General features: G+C 51.3%; 1 protein-coding gene across 3 annotated transcripts in view; it reads right to left on the bottom strand.

The window, feature by feature from the left end:
- USH1C (USH1 protein network component harmonin) overlaps positions 1 to 14,061 on the bottom strand; it is a 49,168-nt gene that overhangs the window by 14,596 nt on the left and 20,511 nt on the right. For 2 of the 3 annotated variants that reach the window (XM_040258280.1, XM_040258279.1), the window contains exons 10-15: positions 13,640 to 13,699; positions 13,424 to 13,480; positions 12,985 to 13,127; positions 11,868 to 11,933; positions 11,145 to 11,269; positions 8,063 to 8,136 (exon numbers count right to left, since the gene is read on the bottom strand). In XM_040258280.1, the coding sequence (XP_040114214.1) occupies positions 8,063 to 8,136; positions 11,145 to 11,269; positions 11,868 to 11,933; positions 12,985 to 13,127; positions 13,424 to 13,480; positions 13,640 to 13,699 (525 nt within the window). Of the gene's footprint in view, positions 1 to 748; positions 1,232 to 1,761; positions 1,879 to 2,930; positions 3,084 to 6,904; positions 6,955 to 8,062; positions 8,137 to 11,144; positions 11,270 to 11,867; positions 11,934 to 12,984; positions 13,128 to 13,423; positions 13,481 to 13,639; positions 13,700 to 14,061 lie in introns of all 3 variants that reach the window. The other variant, XM_040258282.1, reaches the window with a different exon arrangement.

The following is a 14,061-nucleotide window of genomic DNA, read 5'->3' as shown; positions in this document are numbered from 1 at the left end:
CTCCCAGGGATCAAAGCTCTGTGTCTTCACTGTGGATTGCCTCTTAGTCTTTCGCTAAAGAACAATTAATGAGGAATATGTCTTTTTGAGAAAGATCACTGTTCTGCCTGCTGACATCCAAGAAAAAGGGCCCTAATCTTTTAGCTGCAAATTTGGAGCTTTCTAGGAGCTATCCATTTTTTTCCGTAGCTGGCAGTTGGCCAGAAATTTCTGGGTATTATGCTTCAAGCTAATATAGTTGGCTAGTGTCGTAGAAAAAGGCTTGGTAATGTCTTAATACTTCAGTGGACGGTGTTATCACCTCATCTACAGAGCCTAATACCGCTCCCCTGTTAAACAGAGGATTCATTCACCACATTCAAGGCTTCCTGAGCTAATATCAAGAAACGACTACCTGGCATATAAATAGAGCTCTGGCTTTTCATTAACACAACCTTGCAAGTGCTACAGTGAAGGTAACCAGCCGGTACTAGCCAAGAGGAGCAGAGAGAACAATCAGCACTGATACACTGCTGCTCACCCCAAGCATCACAGGCAATTCACCATACCAGGCAGCACTTCAGAGTCAGCAGAAGGCACAGACATGCAGGAAGTCCACAACTGCAGGCTGGGGAGCCAGGGCCTGGAAGAGGGGCTGGGGCGATGTCTCCTCCCGTCTGCACTCCCAGGAGCAGAGGAGGGCGTAGGAAACCGCAGCCCGGCCCACTCTTCCTGCTTCCCTGCATCGCATGCGGAACAGAGGCAGTACCTTCTGGGTGGGTGGGAAGCTCCGATCAGGGACAGGAGAGTTGGCAGGCTTCCCACTGTGGTTCTTGGCCTCCCAGTCCTCTGCTGGATTGCCTGTCTCCCCAGTGCGGAAGGGGTGGTTGCCCAGCGCTTCTTCCAGTGCCGAGGGCAGTGGGCGGGTGGGAGTGAGGTCTTGGGTGGGAATGGAGGGCGGGGGAGGAATGGGAATGGGGGGTGGAGTGCGCTGCACCCAGGGTGAGGCAGAGGCACTCACGCGGCCCGATGAGGGCAGGACGTGGGGCGCGGGGACCTTGGAGGGTGGGTTGGAGGGTGGAGGGTGAGGCATCACAGGCAAGGCAGAGGCACTCTTGGGGGGATAGTAGAACATGTCCAAGGGGATGTCATCCAGGTCAGTGGTGTGCAGGTGCAGGCCGCCTGCGAAGCGTCTCAGGGGCGGGGCCAGGGGAGACACAGAGGGCGGGGGAGGGGGGGGCCCTGTGGTCATCTGGGGGTGGCAAGGAAGTTCTGTCACTGAGGAGTCCCCCACTTCACGATACACCGAGTCTAATGCTCATCTGTTTCTCTTGCTGCTGGAGACCCACCACCCTCAAACCCGAACCTTGGAAGCAGAGGGGCAGTCAATTCTCTGCCACCTGGGTGCCCCGCTGATCCCATACCAGGTGGCCAGTAGGGGGTACCCAAACCCATGGGAGTGATGAAAAGGCAACCATATAATTCATCATCTAAACTGGAACACACATGAGAGGGAAAAGTACACTTAATAATTATGCCAGGACAGCAGGCCTAACTGATTATTTCTGATGGGCTGGGACTTAGAGGTCACTCTGGAAATAAGCCCAGAAATACAGACACACCTCCCTCCTCAAGAGGGGAGCATGGAGAGGGCTGGTCAGTGACCCTGGAGGGTGAAGCTTGTCAGTGGCCAGGCTGCCTCCCGCTGTCCCCAGGGTGGGTGGTTCCAAAGGCAGCAGGAGGGTCTCCGTAGACAGAAGGCTCTGGGAAGGGCTCTGTTACCTCTGAAATCTCATTATCAGCAGAGGAAATCTGCTCAAGGCGTGTCTGACAGAGCCTTTCCACCCAATACTGAATCTTTTCCGACTCCTCAAGGTCTTCCCGCTCTGTCTCAGATACCTGGGACCCAAGGCCAGAGCAAAATGGAGAGGACAGAGGGCACACTGAGTCACACGTGGGTGGCACACTCAAGTCAACAAAGCACTTCTTAAAAAACCCAGAGTACTGCTGAATGTGTCAACTACCTAGAAAAAGCCCCAGGCTTATTCTACCTGGCCCCAGTGGAGGGGAAATAAGAGAGAGAGGGGTTGGGGTGTTAGCTTACAGCAGGTGTAGGCAAAATTCGAGAAGGGGCTTATGCCTTGCATGGGATTAGCTGTCTTTAGGATTCCCACAAACTCTGAGGCTCTTAGGATTCTCCAAAAATGGTCCTTTTGTAGGCACATTCCAAGAGTCCAGCTTTACTGTTTGTTTCCTTATCCCCTCATTCCAGGCTGCCTTGTCCTCAGGAGCACAAGCTCAATGTTATCTTTAATTCTGTAGCTAATTTGTTCTAATGTCAAATCTAATGCATTTCACATTTTCCAGGATTTCTCTGGCTTTGTAATCTAATCAGCTTGGCATTCTGATTCTCAGAAGCCTTAAAGAGAAGCATAACCTGAGTTGGTGATGGTGGGGGTGGTGGTGGCAGGGAGCTCAAACTGACCCAGATCTAATGACAGGTGAGTAGAAGGCTAACATCAGATCTACAGTCTGGGCAGAAGGGTTAGCCTCAGACTCAAACCCTGAGCAGGGAGGCCAGCCTTACGGCCATACCAAGGAGGAGAGGCCTAGCCTTGTGCTCAATCTGGTGGGGGTGGGGGTTGAGGACAGACACAGACCTTTAACCATGTGCATGGAGGCCAAACTGAGACCTACAGTCTGGGCAGAGAGGCCAACTCCTGAGCAAGGAGGTGAGTCTCGGTCCCAAACATACGCACCTTAGTCAGAAGCTAGTCTCACGCTGGGGAGGTGGAAGATTTCACCCTCCAGCCTGGGGAGGGGGCTGGGCTCACTCCATCCTCAGACTCCATCTGGGAACAGCTACTCTAGCTGGTTCCCCGAGAGCATGGTGGGGACCAACCAAACTGTCCCAGGGATGCTCCCTTGCTTGGGAGCAGGACACATCATACCTCCTGGGCCAGCCGGTTGATCTTCAGTTGCTTTTCCTTCTCCAGCATTTCCTCTTTCTCTTTGTAAAGCTTCTGTTCAAACTCCAGTTCCTTCTTATTCTTTCTCAACTCCTGAAGGCTATCATACTTGGCTTTCTTCTTATCCTTTCCTTTCTGAGCAGATGTGGCATTGTTTATACAAGGGTTACAAGGCCGTGTTGACAGTGGCATGGCACAGCAAACAGGGCATTCAGACAACAGCAGGCACCTCCCTACCATGAGTCCCTCTCCTCGGCCTGCTCAGTCACACTCGGCACTGGGCTTCGGGTTTAGAACAGGCAGGATGCTGCTACCCATCACAGAGTAACACACACTTCCTGTGCCAGTCAGAAGAACTAGCTTACTGGTTCACTAACAGGCTGTGTGACCTTGGTTAAGCTCCTTAACCTCTCTGGGCCTGGTTTATCTCACCTCCAAAATGGGGGAAATACAGGTTTGCCATCTAGAGCCAATGAAACAATATCTATGAAAGCACCTTGTAAGCTTCCAAGTGCTGTATTTTAAAAAGACACTGTATTTATTTCCCAGTGTCTGGGCATAGGCCTTCTCCATTATCTGGATGTTCAGACACAACAGATGCATCCTGGTAGATTCTAGAGAAAATCTGAGACAGCTGGCTAAGCCTCATTTACAGAGATCCTCTGTCCTGAGCTAGAGGAGAAGGGTGGCAGCCTCAGACCTGGAAGCCCTGGAAGCCCGAGCCAAGGACATCAATTTTGTCCTGCTGGTTTAACTCCAGACCTTTTCCTCCTGCAGAGTCCAAACCCACTGTTTCCTCTGAACTAGGTAGAAACTACAGGACTGGGAGTTGGTGTGGAGGGGCAGGTAGGAAGGATGGCCCTCAGGGTTCCAGAGGAATGGGGTGGGGTGCGGAGATGGAGGGCAAATGGACTTCTTTTTCCTGTTTGAATTAGCCCACAAAGTCTGCCTTCCTGGCTGCTTCTCCCATGGGCTTGCAGGGAAGCCAAGGAGTAAAGAAGGAAGAGAATTAAGACTTATGGACTGCCTGTGTGCCAAGAGGTTTACACTGCTTATCCCATCCATGGGGCTTCCCTGGTGGCTCAGATGGTAAAGAATCTGCCTGCAATGCAGAAGACCCAGGTTCAATCTCCCTTCTCTTGATGAAGGTGAAGTCCCTTGCCTGGTGTCAAACATCTAGTAAGTGGTGGTGCCAGAATTTGGACTAGAGTCTTCCAGGTCCCACAGTTTCCCCACTGCAACCTGATGAGCTGGGGCAAGGGGAGCATGGCAGGAGGGCATGTCGGCCCCCTAGACAGGATAACACACACACACACACACACACACAGAGGATTTTACTTGAAAAAAATAATAAGAGGAGATGTACAGGTAAATTCTTTCCATGTACAGCATGGAGGACAGGGGCCAGGAAATGGGGAAGGAGGAAACCTCCACATTTGCTGAACTCGCCCCCACCTCCCAGGCCTTCCTGGGTGGGGCTTGCTCTCAGATCTCCTGAACCATCCCATCATTCAAGGCCAGGAATGAGAAATTGAGTTTCCCAGCAATGGACACACAACTTTGTTCACAGCTAGAGGGACCTGATGGATCATTATGGACCTGTGACTGAGTTATTCTCTCTCCCTTCCTAAAGACAACAACCACCTCTGTGCACCTCCTCCACTCTCAAAGCAGTCTATAAGCCACTTGAGAAAATGGTTTTCACTGCTTCAGAGCCCTGCTTCGTTCCTTCTCACCTTGTTCACTAGACTCTTGGCTCAGTTGATAGATGACTCTCTACCATCGCATGCATGGATTCAGACAACTCCCCCAGGAGGAGTCAGAACCATTCTGCCCAATGGCAGCTTGTTAGACGAAGGGCATGACCTCCCACAGGGACCATCATAATAGGCATGGCCATTCTACTGCTTTTTTTTTTTTTTTAAACACCAGTGTTAAGATTTTAGAGCTAGGGCTCCTGGCTGGGGAGGGAGCTGTGACAGTTTCTGTCCCATCTCCAAGAAAAGAGCACCTGCTTACTGATGCAGAAAGGCAAGCTGCCCCATAGCATTGCATAGTGATCTCATAGTAGCCTTCTCCATATGGGTTACTTAGCTGTGTGTGAATCTGTCTCTCTTGCCAGATGGCAGGCTCCTACCAGTAGGGTTGGTCTGCATAACTTACTCAAGCAGTCCTGGGGAAAGGACTCAGTTAGGACCACAAAGCCTTCAGGCACCGGAATAGACTTTGTAAGGCCACATGCCTGGGCTTCTTGAGCCCCAGAGGGCCCAGGAAGACTCTGAATTTTTTCAAATAAGGGAAATTTTGTGCATTGCTGATCATGGCCATTGAAGGCCACTTGTAATACCTGGGGACTTGGTTCCAGCTGCTTGGAGACAAAGCATCGTATATAACTCTAGAAAAAAAAAATGTTAGTGGATTTTCAGAGTCAGCATGAGGGACATAATTCTGTTGTCCTTAAGCGGTCAGTTAAATTCACTGCAAATGTTCCTTCTGGTCCAGACTGAGAGGACAGGCAGATGGGGGCGGGGGATGCTCTTGCTTCTACCTTCACGTAATTTTTCTCTCTTTTGGAAATGAAGTGAAAACCGAAACACAAGTGATTTCCGGAATGACTAGACTAATGAGTAGAGGAAAACGGCTTTCCTCTTTACCAGCAGCGATTCTCAAGTGCTGCGATTTCTGATGGGAGGTGTGTGTGAAGGAGACACTGGTTCTTTTAGATTTACCTAGTTATTAGTGCTTGGGAAAGAATTTACCTGTACATCTCCTCTTATTATTTTTTCAAGTAAAATCCTCTGTGTGTGTGTGTGTGTGTGTGTGTGTGTGTGTGTTATCCTGTCTAGTAGAGATAGTATGTATATAGAGAAGAATTAGAAATTGAACCCAGTGAAATATCATAAGCCATAGAGTCAACCTGTAAGATGAGACCAAGACCTTTCTGAGAGAGGGGCAGTGTAGAAGGGGATCCCCTGAGATGCTCTGTTGTGCTTATTCAATGCCATACACATCATTATCTGTGCTCCTAGGTAAAGACATTTACCCCTGTCAAGAGTAATATTGCTATCTATTATCTTAACAGTACCATGTTACAGGAAGGGGGTGGTTGTTTCCAGCACATCAGATATTCCCATTTTCCAGACAGGGAGATGTTACATATCATCAAGGTCACCCAGCTTGCCAGTGCTTTGGTTTCTGGGGAACTGACATCCTGCCAGAAAGAGCCAGTCTAATGATAACACCTAAATTAGTTCACCCAGATTTATGCTGATGCCTCATTTCCAAATACCAAGTCATTCTGAATGTCCAATCTACAAATATTAACAGCAGCATTTTCATAATCATATGCCAAAGTGACTTAGGAAAAAAAAAAAGGGAGCTTTATGGGGTCTGGAGATATAGGAATAAGATTTAGAGAGAAAACTCAAGGCCCCAGAGGCCAGAAAAATGCATTATCCCGGGCACATGCAGGGAAATTTCTAGGATAGAGCTAGGATTGGTGCAGCTTTGAATCCAGCCTGAGGCAGAAAAATCCCCACCCTGGAGCCAGTCTGTGTCATGAGGACAGTCTCATAACCTGGCCTGCATGCACCCAGTTGGATTTTTCACTCTCTCTGACCTTGGCTTCTGCTCTTAGCCTCTGGTTCTACTTGACAGAGAAACAAAGCAGAAGATTCCTGCCATGGCTCTGCCCTGCCCCGTGCCCAGTGGGCCTGGTGCTGACCTAGCAGAGCCTGATGGTACCTGGGAAGGTCTCCACCTGTGAATACTTCCCCCATGGTGCCCCTGTGACAGCGCCCTGTCCTGTGACATCAGGCATCAGAGAGGCACAGAGGGGGTTAGCCCCCCCAGTAAACAGGTGGTTACACTGTTGAGAGGCAACAGGAAAAGAAACGATGGGGAAGGTCAAAACCCACAGCAAACTCAGCTGCCAACAGCACTCAGTCCTGGCCTACCTTCCGGATGGTTGGGAATTTGCCATCGTAACGATAAAACCAGCCAAAGGCTGTAAGAACACAGAGAACAAAGTGATGAGATGCAGATCAGCTTAACCAGGGCATCCATAGGCAGCAGCCGGGAGCTGGGTTCCCAAGGAACGTGCGCCTTTGTGAACTGAAAGCAGCCCCAGCAAATCCAACAGCCGAACCACACCCTCTGCCTGACTCTCCACTTACCTGGCCTCACCCAGGTTGTAAAGCAGGCCCAAGACAACCCGAAAAACGGCCCGATTCCCAGGCCCTGGGCTGCTGTCAACTGCCTCCCCCTGGACACTGGCTTCAGAAGTCAGTGCCAGAAAGTCCAAGACAAAGCCCCTTGTAGAAGGATGAGCTTTCCCCCACCATAGCCACAGTCTGCGAACACAAAGCCCCATTGAGTGAGGCCTCTCCTAACTGGTGTCGGGTCCCTCCATCCAAAAACAACCCAGAACAAAAGGGAGCCTGGGTCTCTGCCTAGAGCGACTGTCAGATGGGACAAAACGGTTTTGCCTCACAGTGTGGTCCATGTTCTCAGGTTTTAACCTAGAAAGAGGAGACCCTGCAGGGTGGGGGGAGGGTGTCAGCCCTGGGAAGGATGCTCAGGCAGCAGTGGGCAGAAGAACTGCCCCCAGAAAAGCATATCCCCAGTCAGGCCAGATCTGCAGCCCCTGCCTTCCCCAACAACAGCATGAAGGATGGGCTAATATCGCAAGACTAAAGCTCCCTGGCCAGTGGTGATGGCTTAACGACCCACCCTTGACCAGCTTGAATTCTGGAACAGGATCTAGAAAGCCCCCTGCTGGAGCCAGCTCTTCCCTCTTAGTTGCTGGATGTTGGGGAGGTCTAGAGAGCCCTAGGGTAGAGGCCAGGGCACCAGAGGAGGAACCTGGGCCTGTGGGGTATTAAATATTTGAATCAGCGTTTCCAGCTAACATTTCAGCCCAGGCACAAGTATTTTCCTCAAGGTTTTGTGGGCAGTGCTTGGACCAAGTCGGGGGCTTGGAGGAGCTTCCCAGACTTCAGGAGTCCCCACCACGTACTGGCCCCGCAGAGCTGAGAGTGTGCAGGTTTGGCAGGAAGAAGCAGGCAGGGCAAGCAGAGCAGCAAGGTCAGGGAGCGAAGGCAGGGGCTGCAAACCTGCTCTCCCCGCTTGTCCGTGCCTCCGTCCAAGTCATCTGCTGGGTCAAACTCGGGGTCCACGCCCAGATCGTCTACCCAGGAAAAGAGGAGGAAGCTGGTGAACCAAGAGGGACTCGGAAGACCAAGGGGCCAGAGGTGGTTGGGGGAGCCTGGGACCTGTGACCAGCTTACTCCGTGGGAGAGCTGGGAGGTCAGGGGGCAGGAACAGGGCTCAGAAATCCAGAGGAAAGTTTTCTTGCTGTGGGATGGTGCAAGCAGCACTTTCAGCCTTAGAAGCTCTCATTTCTCTATCTGTATTGGGCTAATCTGATCTGACAGCAGCATGAGAAGGGTTTTGTAAGGTATTTGGTTGACATGAGAGGGGTGGTGCTGATGACGGGAACACCTGAGTATTTATCAAGGGCCTGCAATGGGAGAACAGATCCTCCCTGCTTCTTCTGATCACCCTGGGAGCTCTGGGTCCCCAGGGAATGTCAGAAATGTGTGGATGGGCAGCAGATGGAAGTTGGGATCTTAAGGAGGTGAGGAGATACCAAGGAGTAAAAGTAGTTAGGGAGACATGGATTTTGACCTAATGTGGAGAACACCAAACCATCTGTTCCAGTGGTTTCTAACCCGGACTCTGGCCTTCCTGGGGCCCTGGAATATTTGAGTCTGTTATGAGCTGCTTATTAATATTTCAAAATATTAATGAGAAGAACTTTCCCATTATCAAAGGAAAAGGTTATAAGTATTAATAAGTTCCTTTGCTTTTGGCTCTGTTTATATTTACTCCACAGTGAAACACTTGCTTTCTTGCTAATGAGAGGGATTACTTAATGAAACAATGAACACAAAAGGACGACTTAATAGTTTGGTAGGAAATAAAACTCAGCCTCTAAACCTTGGGGTCTAATGGGGTGGGGGCTACCACATGGGGTCCTTGATGGGGAGAGATGGCTAGAAAGCTCTTATTTAAACTTCTTTGTTTATCTCTCAAGCCTTCTTCCAGCTCTGGGATCCTTAAATACCCCTCTGCTCTCTGGTGCTTTTGCTAAGGAAAGCTATTTTGGGGCCTCTGTGATGGCATGTCCTGGCTTTGAGGACTCCATATGATGTTGGGGTTCTGCTGGGTCAGTCATAGGTAGGCAGCCAGACCCCTGAGACAGGGAGTAGGGAGAAGATCAGGGTGGGTCATTAGGATGAACTGCTTTATTTTCCAGGCAAGAGATGTTCCTTGCTCTTTCCTGTCTGTTCAGAGATGCAGGGTCCACATAGGCAGACACTTGAGTCAGATAAATAACCTGTCAGCTGACTGGTCCCCCAAATTGAAGAGTGGTTAGGGAGAGGCAGGCTGCAGCCTAGTTCTATCAGAAGTTCTCAAGAAGAGAGCATTCCAGCCTCCCAGCAATGGGCAAGAGGAAGGAATTGGGCTGGCTCAGAGGCCTTAATATATTTCCTGACCAATCTGCAAAGCAGAATTAAACTGCCGATGCAAACAGAGGTGGATGAAGGTGTAGCCACTTCAGCTTGCCTGGCAGGCCCTGGTCATCAGTCACGTGCTTCCCGGGGTCCCCTGAGAAAACACTCATCTCGAGCAAAGGGAAAGTTCCTGCTCCTTTTATTCAAGAAGATTGATTTGGGTTAAAAGCAGTGAATAAATAGCTAGAGAAAGGGTTTTTATTTTCTACAGTTCCTGAAAGGGTGTGTTTGCTCTGAACCCGAGATCCAGTTTCTAGGAAGGTACTAAATTGACTAGGATTACTTTCATAAGAAGCAATTAAAATTGATTCCTCTCCTTTGGAAGCTCCTATTTCACTCCTAAGAGCAAATTAGCTCCCTGTCTAAAACACTGATTATTCACTGAGAATTTAGCTCAACTAACACCAAATGTCATAGGGTGGCTGATGACAGCATGCTTTGTCCTTGGGAGAGGACCCGAGATGACACTGCCCTGGTGCCCACAAGGAATGTGCTGGGGGCTGTCTGCCCTGCTCTAGGGAGGGGTGACGTGGAACTATCCAGATGCCCTGCACCTCTTGTTGACCCAAGTGGCCTGTGCTGGCAAGTTGATGTCCCTCCAGGGCTCAGTATGATCCACAGTTGGGGCCACAGCTGTCGGGACCCCATCTCAGGATCCCATATGGCTGTTGCACAGCAGAAGTGGGGGAACCTTGGTTCTTGGATGCAGATTCAACTCCATATCTGGAGGATCCCAGGTCAGCTGAGCACAGGCAGCTGGAATAGATTCTGCCCCATGTCAGGTACAAATCAGAACAGCTGGAAAGTCAGAGTAAAGGCCCAACCAGGAATCCTGGACCTGTGACTGCCTCGGCCCCCACACTGCTTTGCTCCTGACTCCCCACCACTAGCCCACGGGAGAAGCGCTGAGACTGAACCCCCTCCTCTTTCCCTTGAAGAGACATGACATCCTGGGAGCTGAGGTAGACAGCAGGCAAGCAGTTGGTGGGGGCCTGGACTCAAAGTGGACGTGGGGTCAGAAGACAGATGAGGAAAGATGGGAAGGGTAGAGGTTGCTGAAGCTTGGTGCTTCGGAGGGTTGCACAGTTCTCTCCCCGACTCCACCCTCAGAGGGGAGTGACTGCTGTCCACGCACAGGGGTGCAGGAGGTAGGGGTGTTCCCAGGAAGCTCCTCCCACGGCTACCCATCATCCGTGGATCACAGAGTCCTTCTCTCACGTGAATCCCTTCCCCTCTTTCTTACCGCAGTTTCACCACAGCCCCAGTTTAGAACCCGGCAAAGAGGAAATGACACCTGTCATTCAAAGATGACCATCCCTGAGCACTTCCTGCTTTTGCCACCGCTCTCCAGTCCCTCTTCAGAGGTCCAAGGGCACATGCTGGAGTCTGTGTCACGGGGCAGAGCCTGGCAGCAGGCCCCAGGACAAGGTGGGCAGGCAGATTCCACCCATCCCAACACCCTGGCAGACAGCCCCTGCACATGGCTGCCCCTCCGTGAAGACAGCCATGGCCGACTGGCCTGGGCAGGTGGTGGTAGGTGTAGGGAGACCTGTACTTTTGTCAAGACAGCCCCAGGCCCCTGGAGGAAGCCCTCTCCCCGCCAACACATGATACATACACTTTGGCTTGCGAAGGGGTACTGGGTGCACCTCGGCGGTGATGGTTTTAGGTGACCGCAGCTGTTCCTTTGAGCCCCAGTCTTCTTCCCATTGCTTCCTGAACTTCTCTTCCTCCTCCACGATCCTGAAATAAGATTCCCATGCCTGTGACTGGAGTCACAACCTTCACAGGCCAGCCTTCTGCCTATTGGAGAACCCCAACCACCCTGGGGAGTAGCCATGTAGTTCCAGTTGTGGTGAAGGAACCAAGTCCCTGGCACTTGTATTCTAAATCAGGTGGGAAGGCCACCCTGGCAAACAAAACCATGTTCCAGTCACCCCAACCTAGGAAGACCCATTACTAGGATTATGGAATGGCTGCGAATAAAGAACGATCCACCAGGGGACAAGCTGCTGCTGCTAAGTTGCTTCAGTTGTGTCCAACTCTGTGTGACCCCACAGACAGCAGCCCACCAGGCTCCCCCATCCCTGGGATTCTCCAGGCAAGGACACTGGAGTGGGTTGCCATTTCCTTCTCCAATGCATAAAAGTGAAAAGTGAAAGTGAAGTTGCTCAGTCGTGTCTGACTCTTCGCAACCCCATACACTAAAGCCTGCCAGGCTCTTCCGTCCAGGGCCAGGTAAACTGGGCCTGGAAGTGGCCTCTGGGGCCACACTCCTGCAAGCACACCCACGTCCACACACAGATGTGTGCGTGTAGACATGTGGGGCCAAGGCACTCACTGTTCCATCTCCTTCCGGTATCTCTCATTCTCTTCTGCTGCCTTCTGGGCAATTTCCTTTTTCCTTCTGAAACACAAATACAGGTTGACATGCTGGAGTCGACATAAGAGAAGTTAAATCTTCCTTGCAGCTAATTTCTGATTTGAGAAAAAGCTTTAAATATTTCTTCCAGGCTCCTTTCCAAGGATGCCTGGACCAAATTTGGATGCTGGGGAAGTGGGCCCAAAAAAGTCTGGGGCCCAAAAAAGTCTATGTGGTTTCGCTTGGCACTGTTGAGCAGAGATGCTCCTCTGCAGGGGACTGAAGGCCATTCAGGGCAGGCCACATGCCATGCAGCCACCGCTAAACACCAAGAGGAAGTGACTGAGTGAGGTCCTCCCAGAGGAGGGCCCCAGACCCCAGAAGCAACGCTGGGGCTGCTAACCAAGGCCAGGGTGGTTCTCCAGGCTAATTCTGTGATGGGAAAGATGGAAAGATCCTGTCCACCTTCCTTTCCCAAATTCTTACTATGCTTGTAGAATGCAGCTAGATTGGAATTTTGACAATGGGTTTTGAGTTATGAATTGCTAGCTCCATTTATTCTCAGTCATCATCCCAGCCACTCTGGGGTTGGTGGGGGACAGTTCTTAATCACCACAGTTGGGGTGGCCAAACTGCCGGGGTGTGAATTCCACAGCTTGGCCATATCTGACTTGGTGCACAAGTGGTATAACCTCTCTGAGTCTCAGTGTCCTCACCTGTAAAATGGGTTAATAACCACGTATCTTTCACAGTTATTATGGGAATTCAGTTAAGGAGCATAAACAAGGCCTTCATGCAATGCCAGCCGCATGGTTGGTAGTTGACAAACGTTAGCTACTGCTAGTAGCATCCTCATTTTCCATATTTCTGAGTCTTGGAAATCAGGGGGTTTCCTTGTCAAAGAGGGTGGAGCCCAGTGGTCTGGAGGCAGGGGATACTCGCTCTGAGCATCACTGAACCCATCTGGTGTGAGGACAGGCCTCAGGGGGAGAGAGTGAAGTCAGCTCAGGACGCAGCCGACAGGAAGCAAAGCAGGTGGGATGGCACGGGGCCTGGGCGGGCTGGGGGGGGGGGCTCCCTGGCTGGCCACACTCACTGCCTCTCCATCTCCTGCTGCTCCTGGAGAATCTTGTTGGATTCCATTGCCAGCCGCTTCTGCATCAGGAGCTCCTGCCGCTGCAGCTCATGCTGCCGGGCCTCCGCCAGCCGCTCCCGGTCTGTCATGAACAGCTCCCGGCCCTTGTGGAGAGAAAACAGGCCCCTTGCTCAGTCCCCAGGAAGTCTAGAAGTACAGAGCCAGAGCTTTGAGGGGGCCAAGATGTGGGTTGTCTTATCACCATGGGCCCCCATGTCAGGCATGTGGCTCCTGCTCTCTGTGACCCCAATTTCTGGCTGGGCAGGGGTCTTCCCATCAGCTATCAGAGCTTTAGGGACAGAGACCCCTGGGCCAGGAGAGTGTGGCGGAGGCCAGGGGTCTGAGCAGCTGGGCTGCAGGTAGGGGTCATGGGGCCCCCACCAGCTCGTTCTGGACTTACAGCTCCAGCTACGATGGAGATGGTCAGGCTGCGGCTACTCTTCAGTACGTTCACGGCCTACAGGGGACAGACAGACAGTCAGCAGATGCCTGACAGACCAGAGCAATTGAGACCTCTGGGGAGCACAGAAGGGTTCAGACACTGGCAAGGGAGAGGAGGGTGGAAAGAGGAGCACAGAGAGGCTCGTGGCCGGCAGGTGAAAACCCCACATCTCACCTCCTTGTGGTCCAGGTTGGAGAAGTCGATGCCATTGACTTCAACAATCTGGTCCCCTGTCTGGGGGAGAAGCGGAGAGGCATCAGTGCACTTGTACTATCTGGACACTTTTTCTGTTGGAAGGGCTCCCCCTGGAGGCCAGCATCGGACACTGGCTCTTCAAGTAGCTATGTCTCAACTCTTTCCAATGAGCAGCGTTCCAATGGGGTCCTCCCAGGGCCCCTCCATTCTGTATCTGTTTCAAATATTACACCAATAGAGGTTCATTCCTTTGGTTAAATTTATGCATTTGCTTAAAAAATCTCAGTTTGAGTCTTTAAGATTCTCATACAGTAGATTCTGTGTGGAATCATAATTAGTATAATAGCTAATATTAATTGATCCCTCCCTACGTATCAGACACAGTTTGAAGTATATGTGTT

The sequence above is a fragment of the Oryx dammah genome, unplaced genomic scaffold (genome assembly GCF_014754425.2).
Source record: "Oryx dammah isolate SB20612 unplaced genomic scaffold, SCBI_Odam_1.1 HiC_scaffold_17, whole genome shotgun sequence".
In the NCBI taxonomy this organism is placed as follows: Eukaryota; Metazoa; Chordata; class Mammalia; order Artiodactyla; family Bovidae; genus Oryx; species Oryx dammah.
The sequence above is the reverse complement of the archived record's forward strand: the minus strand, read 5'-3'. Positions and strand labels throughout refer to the sequence as shown.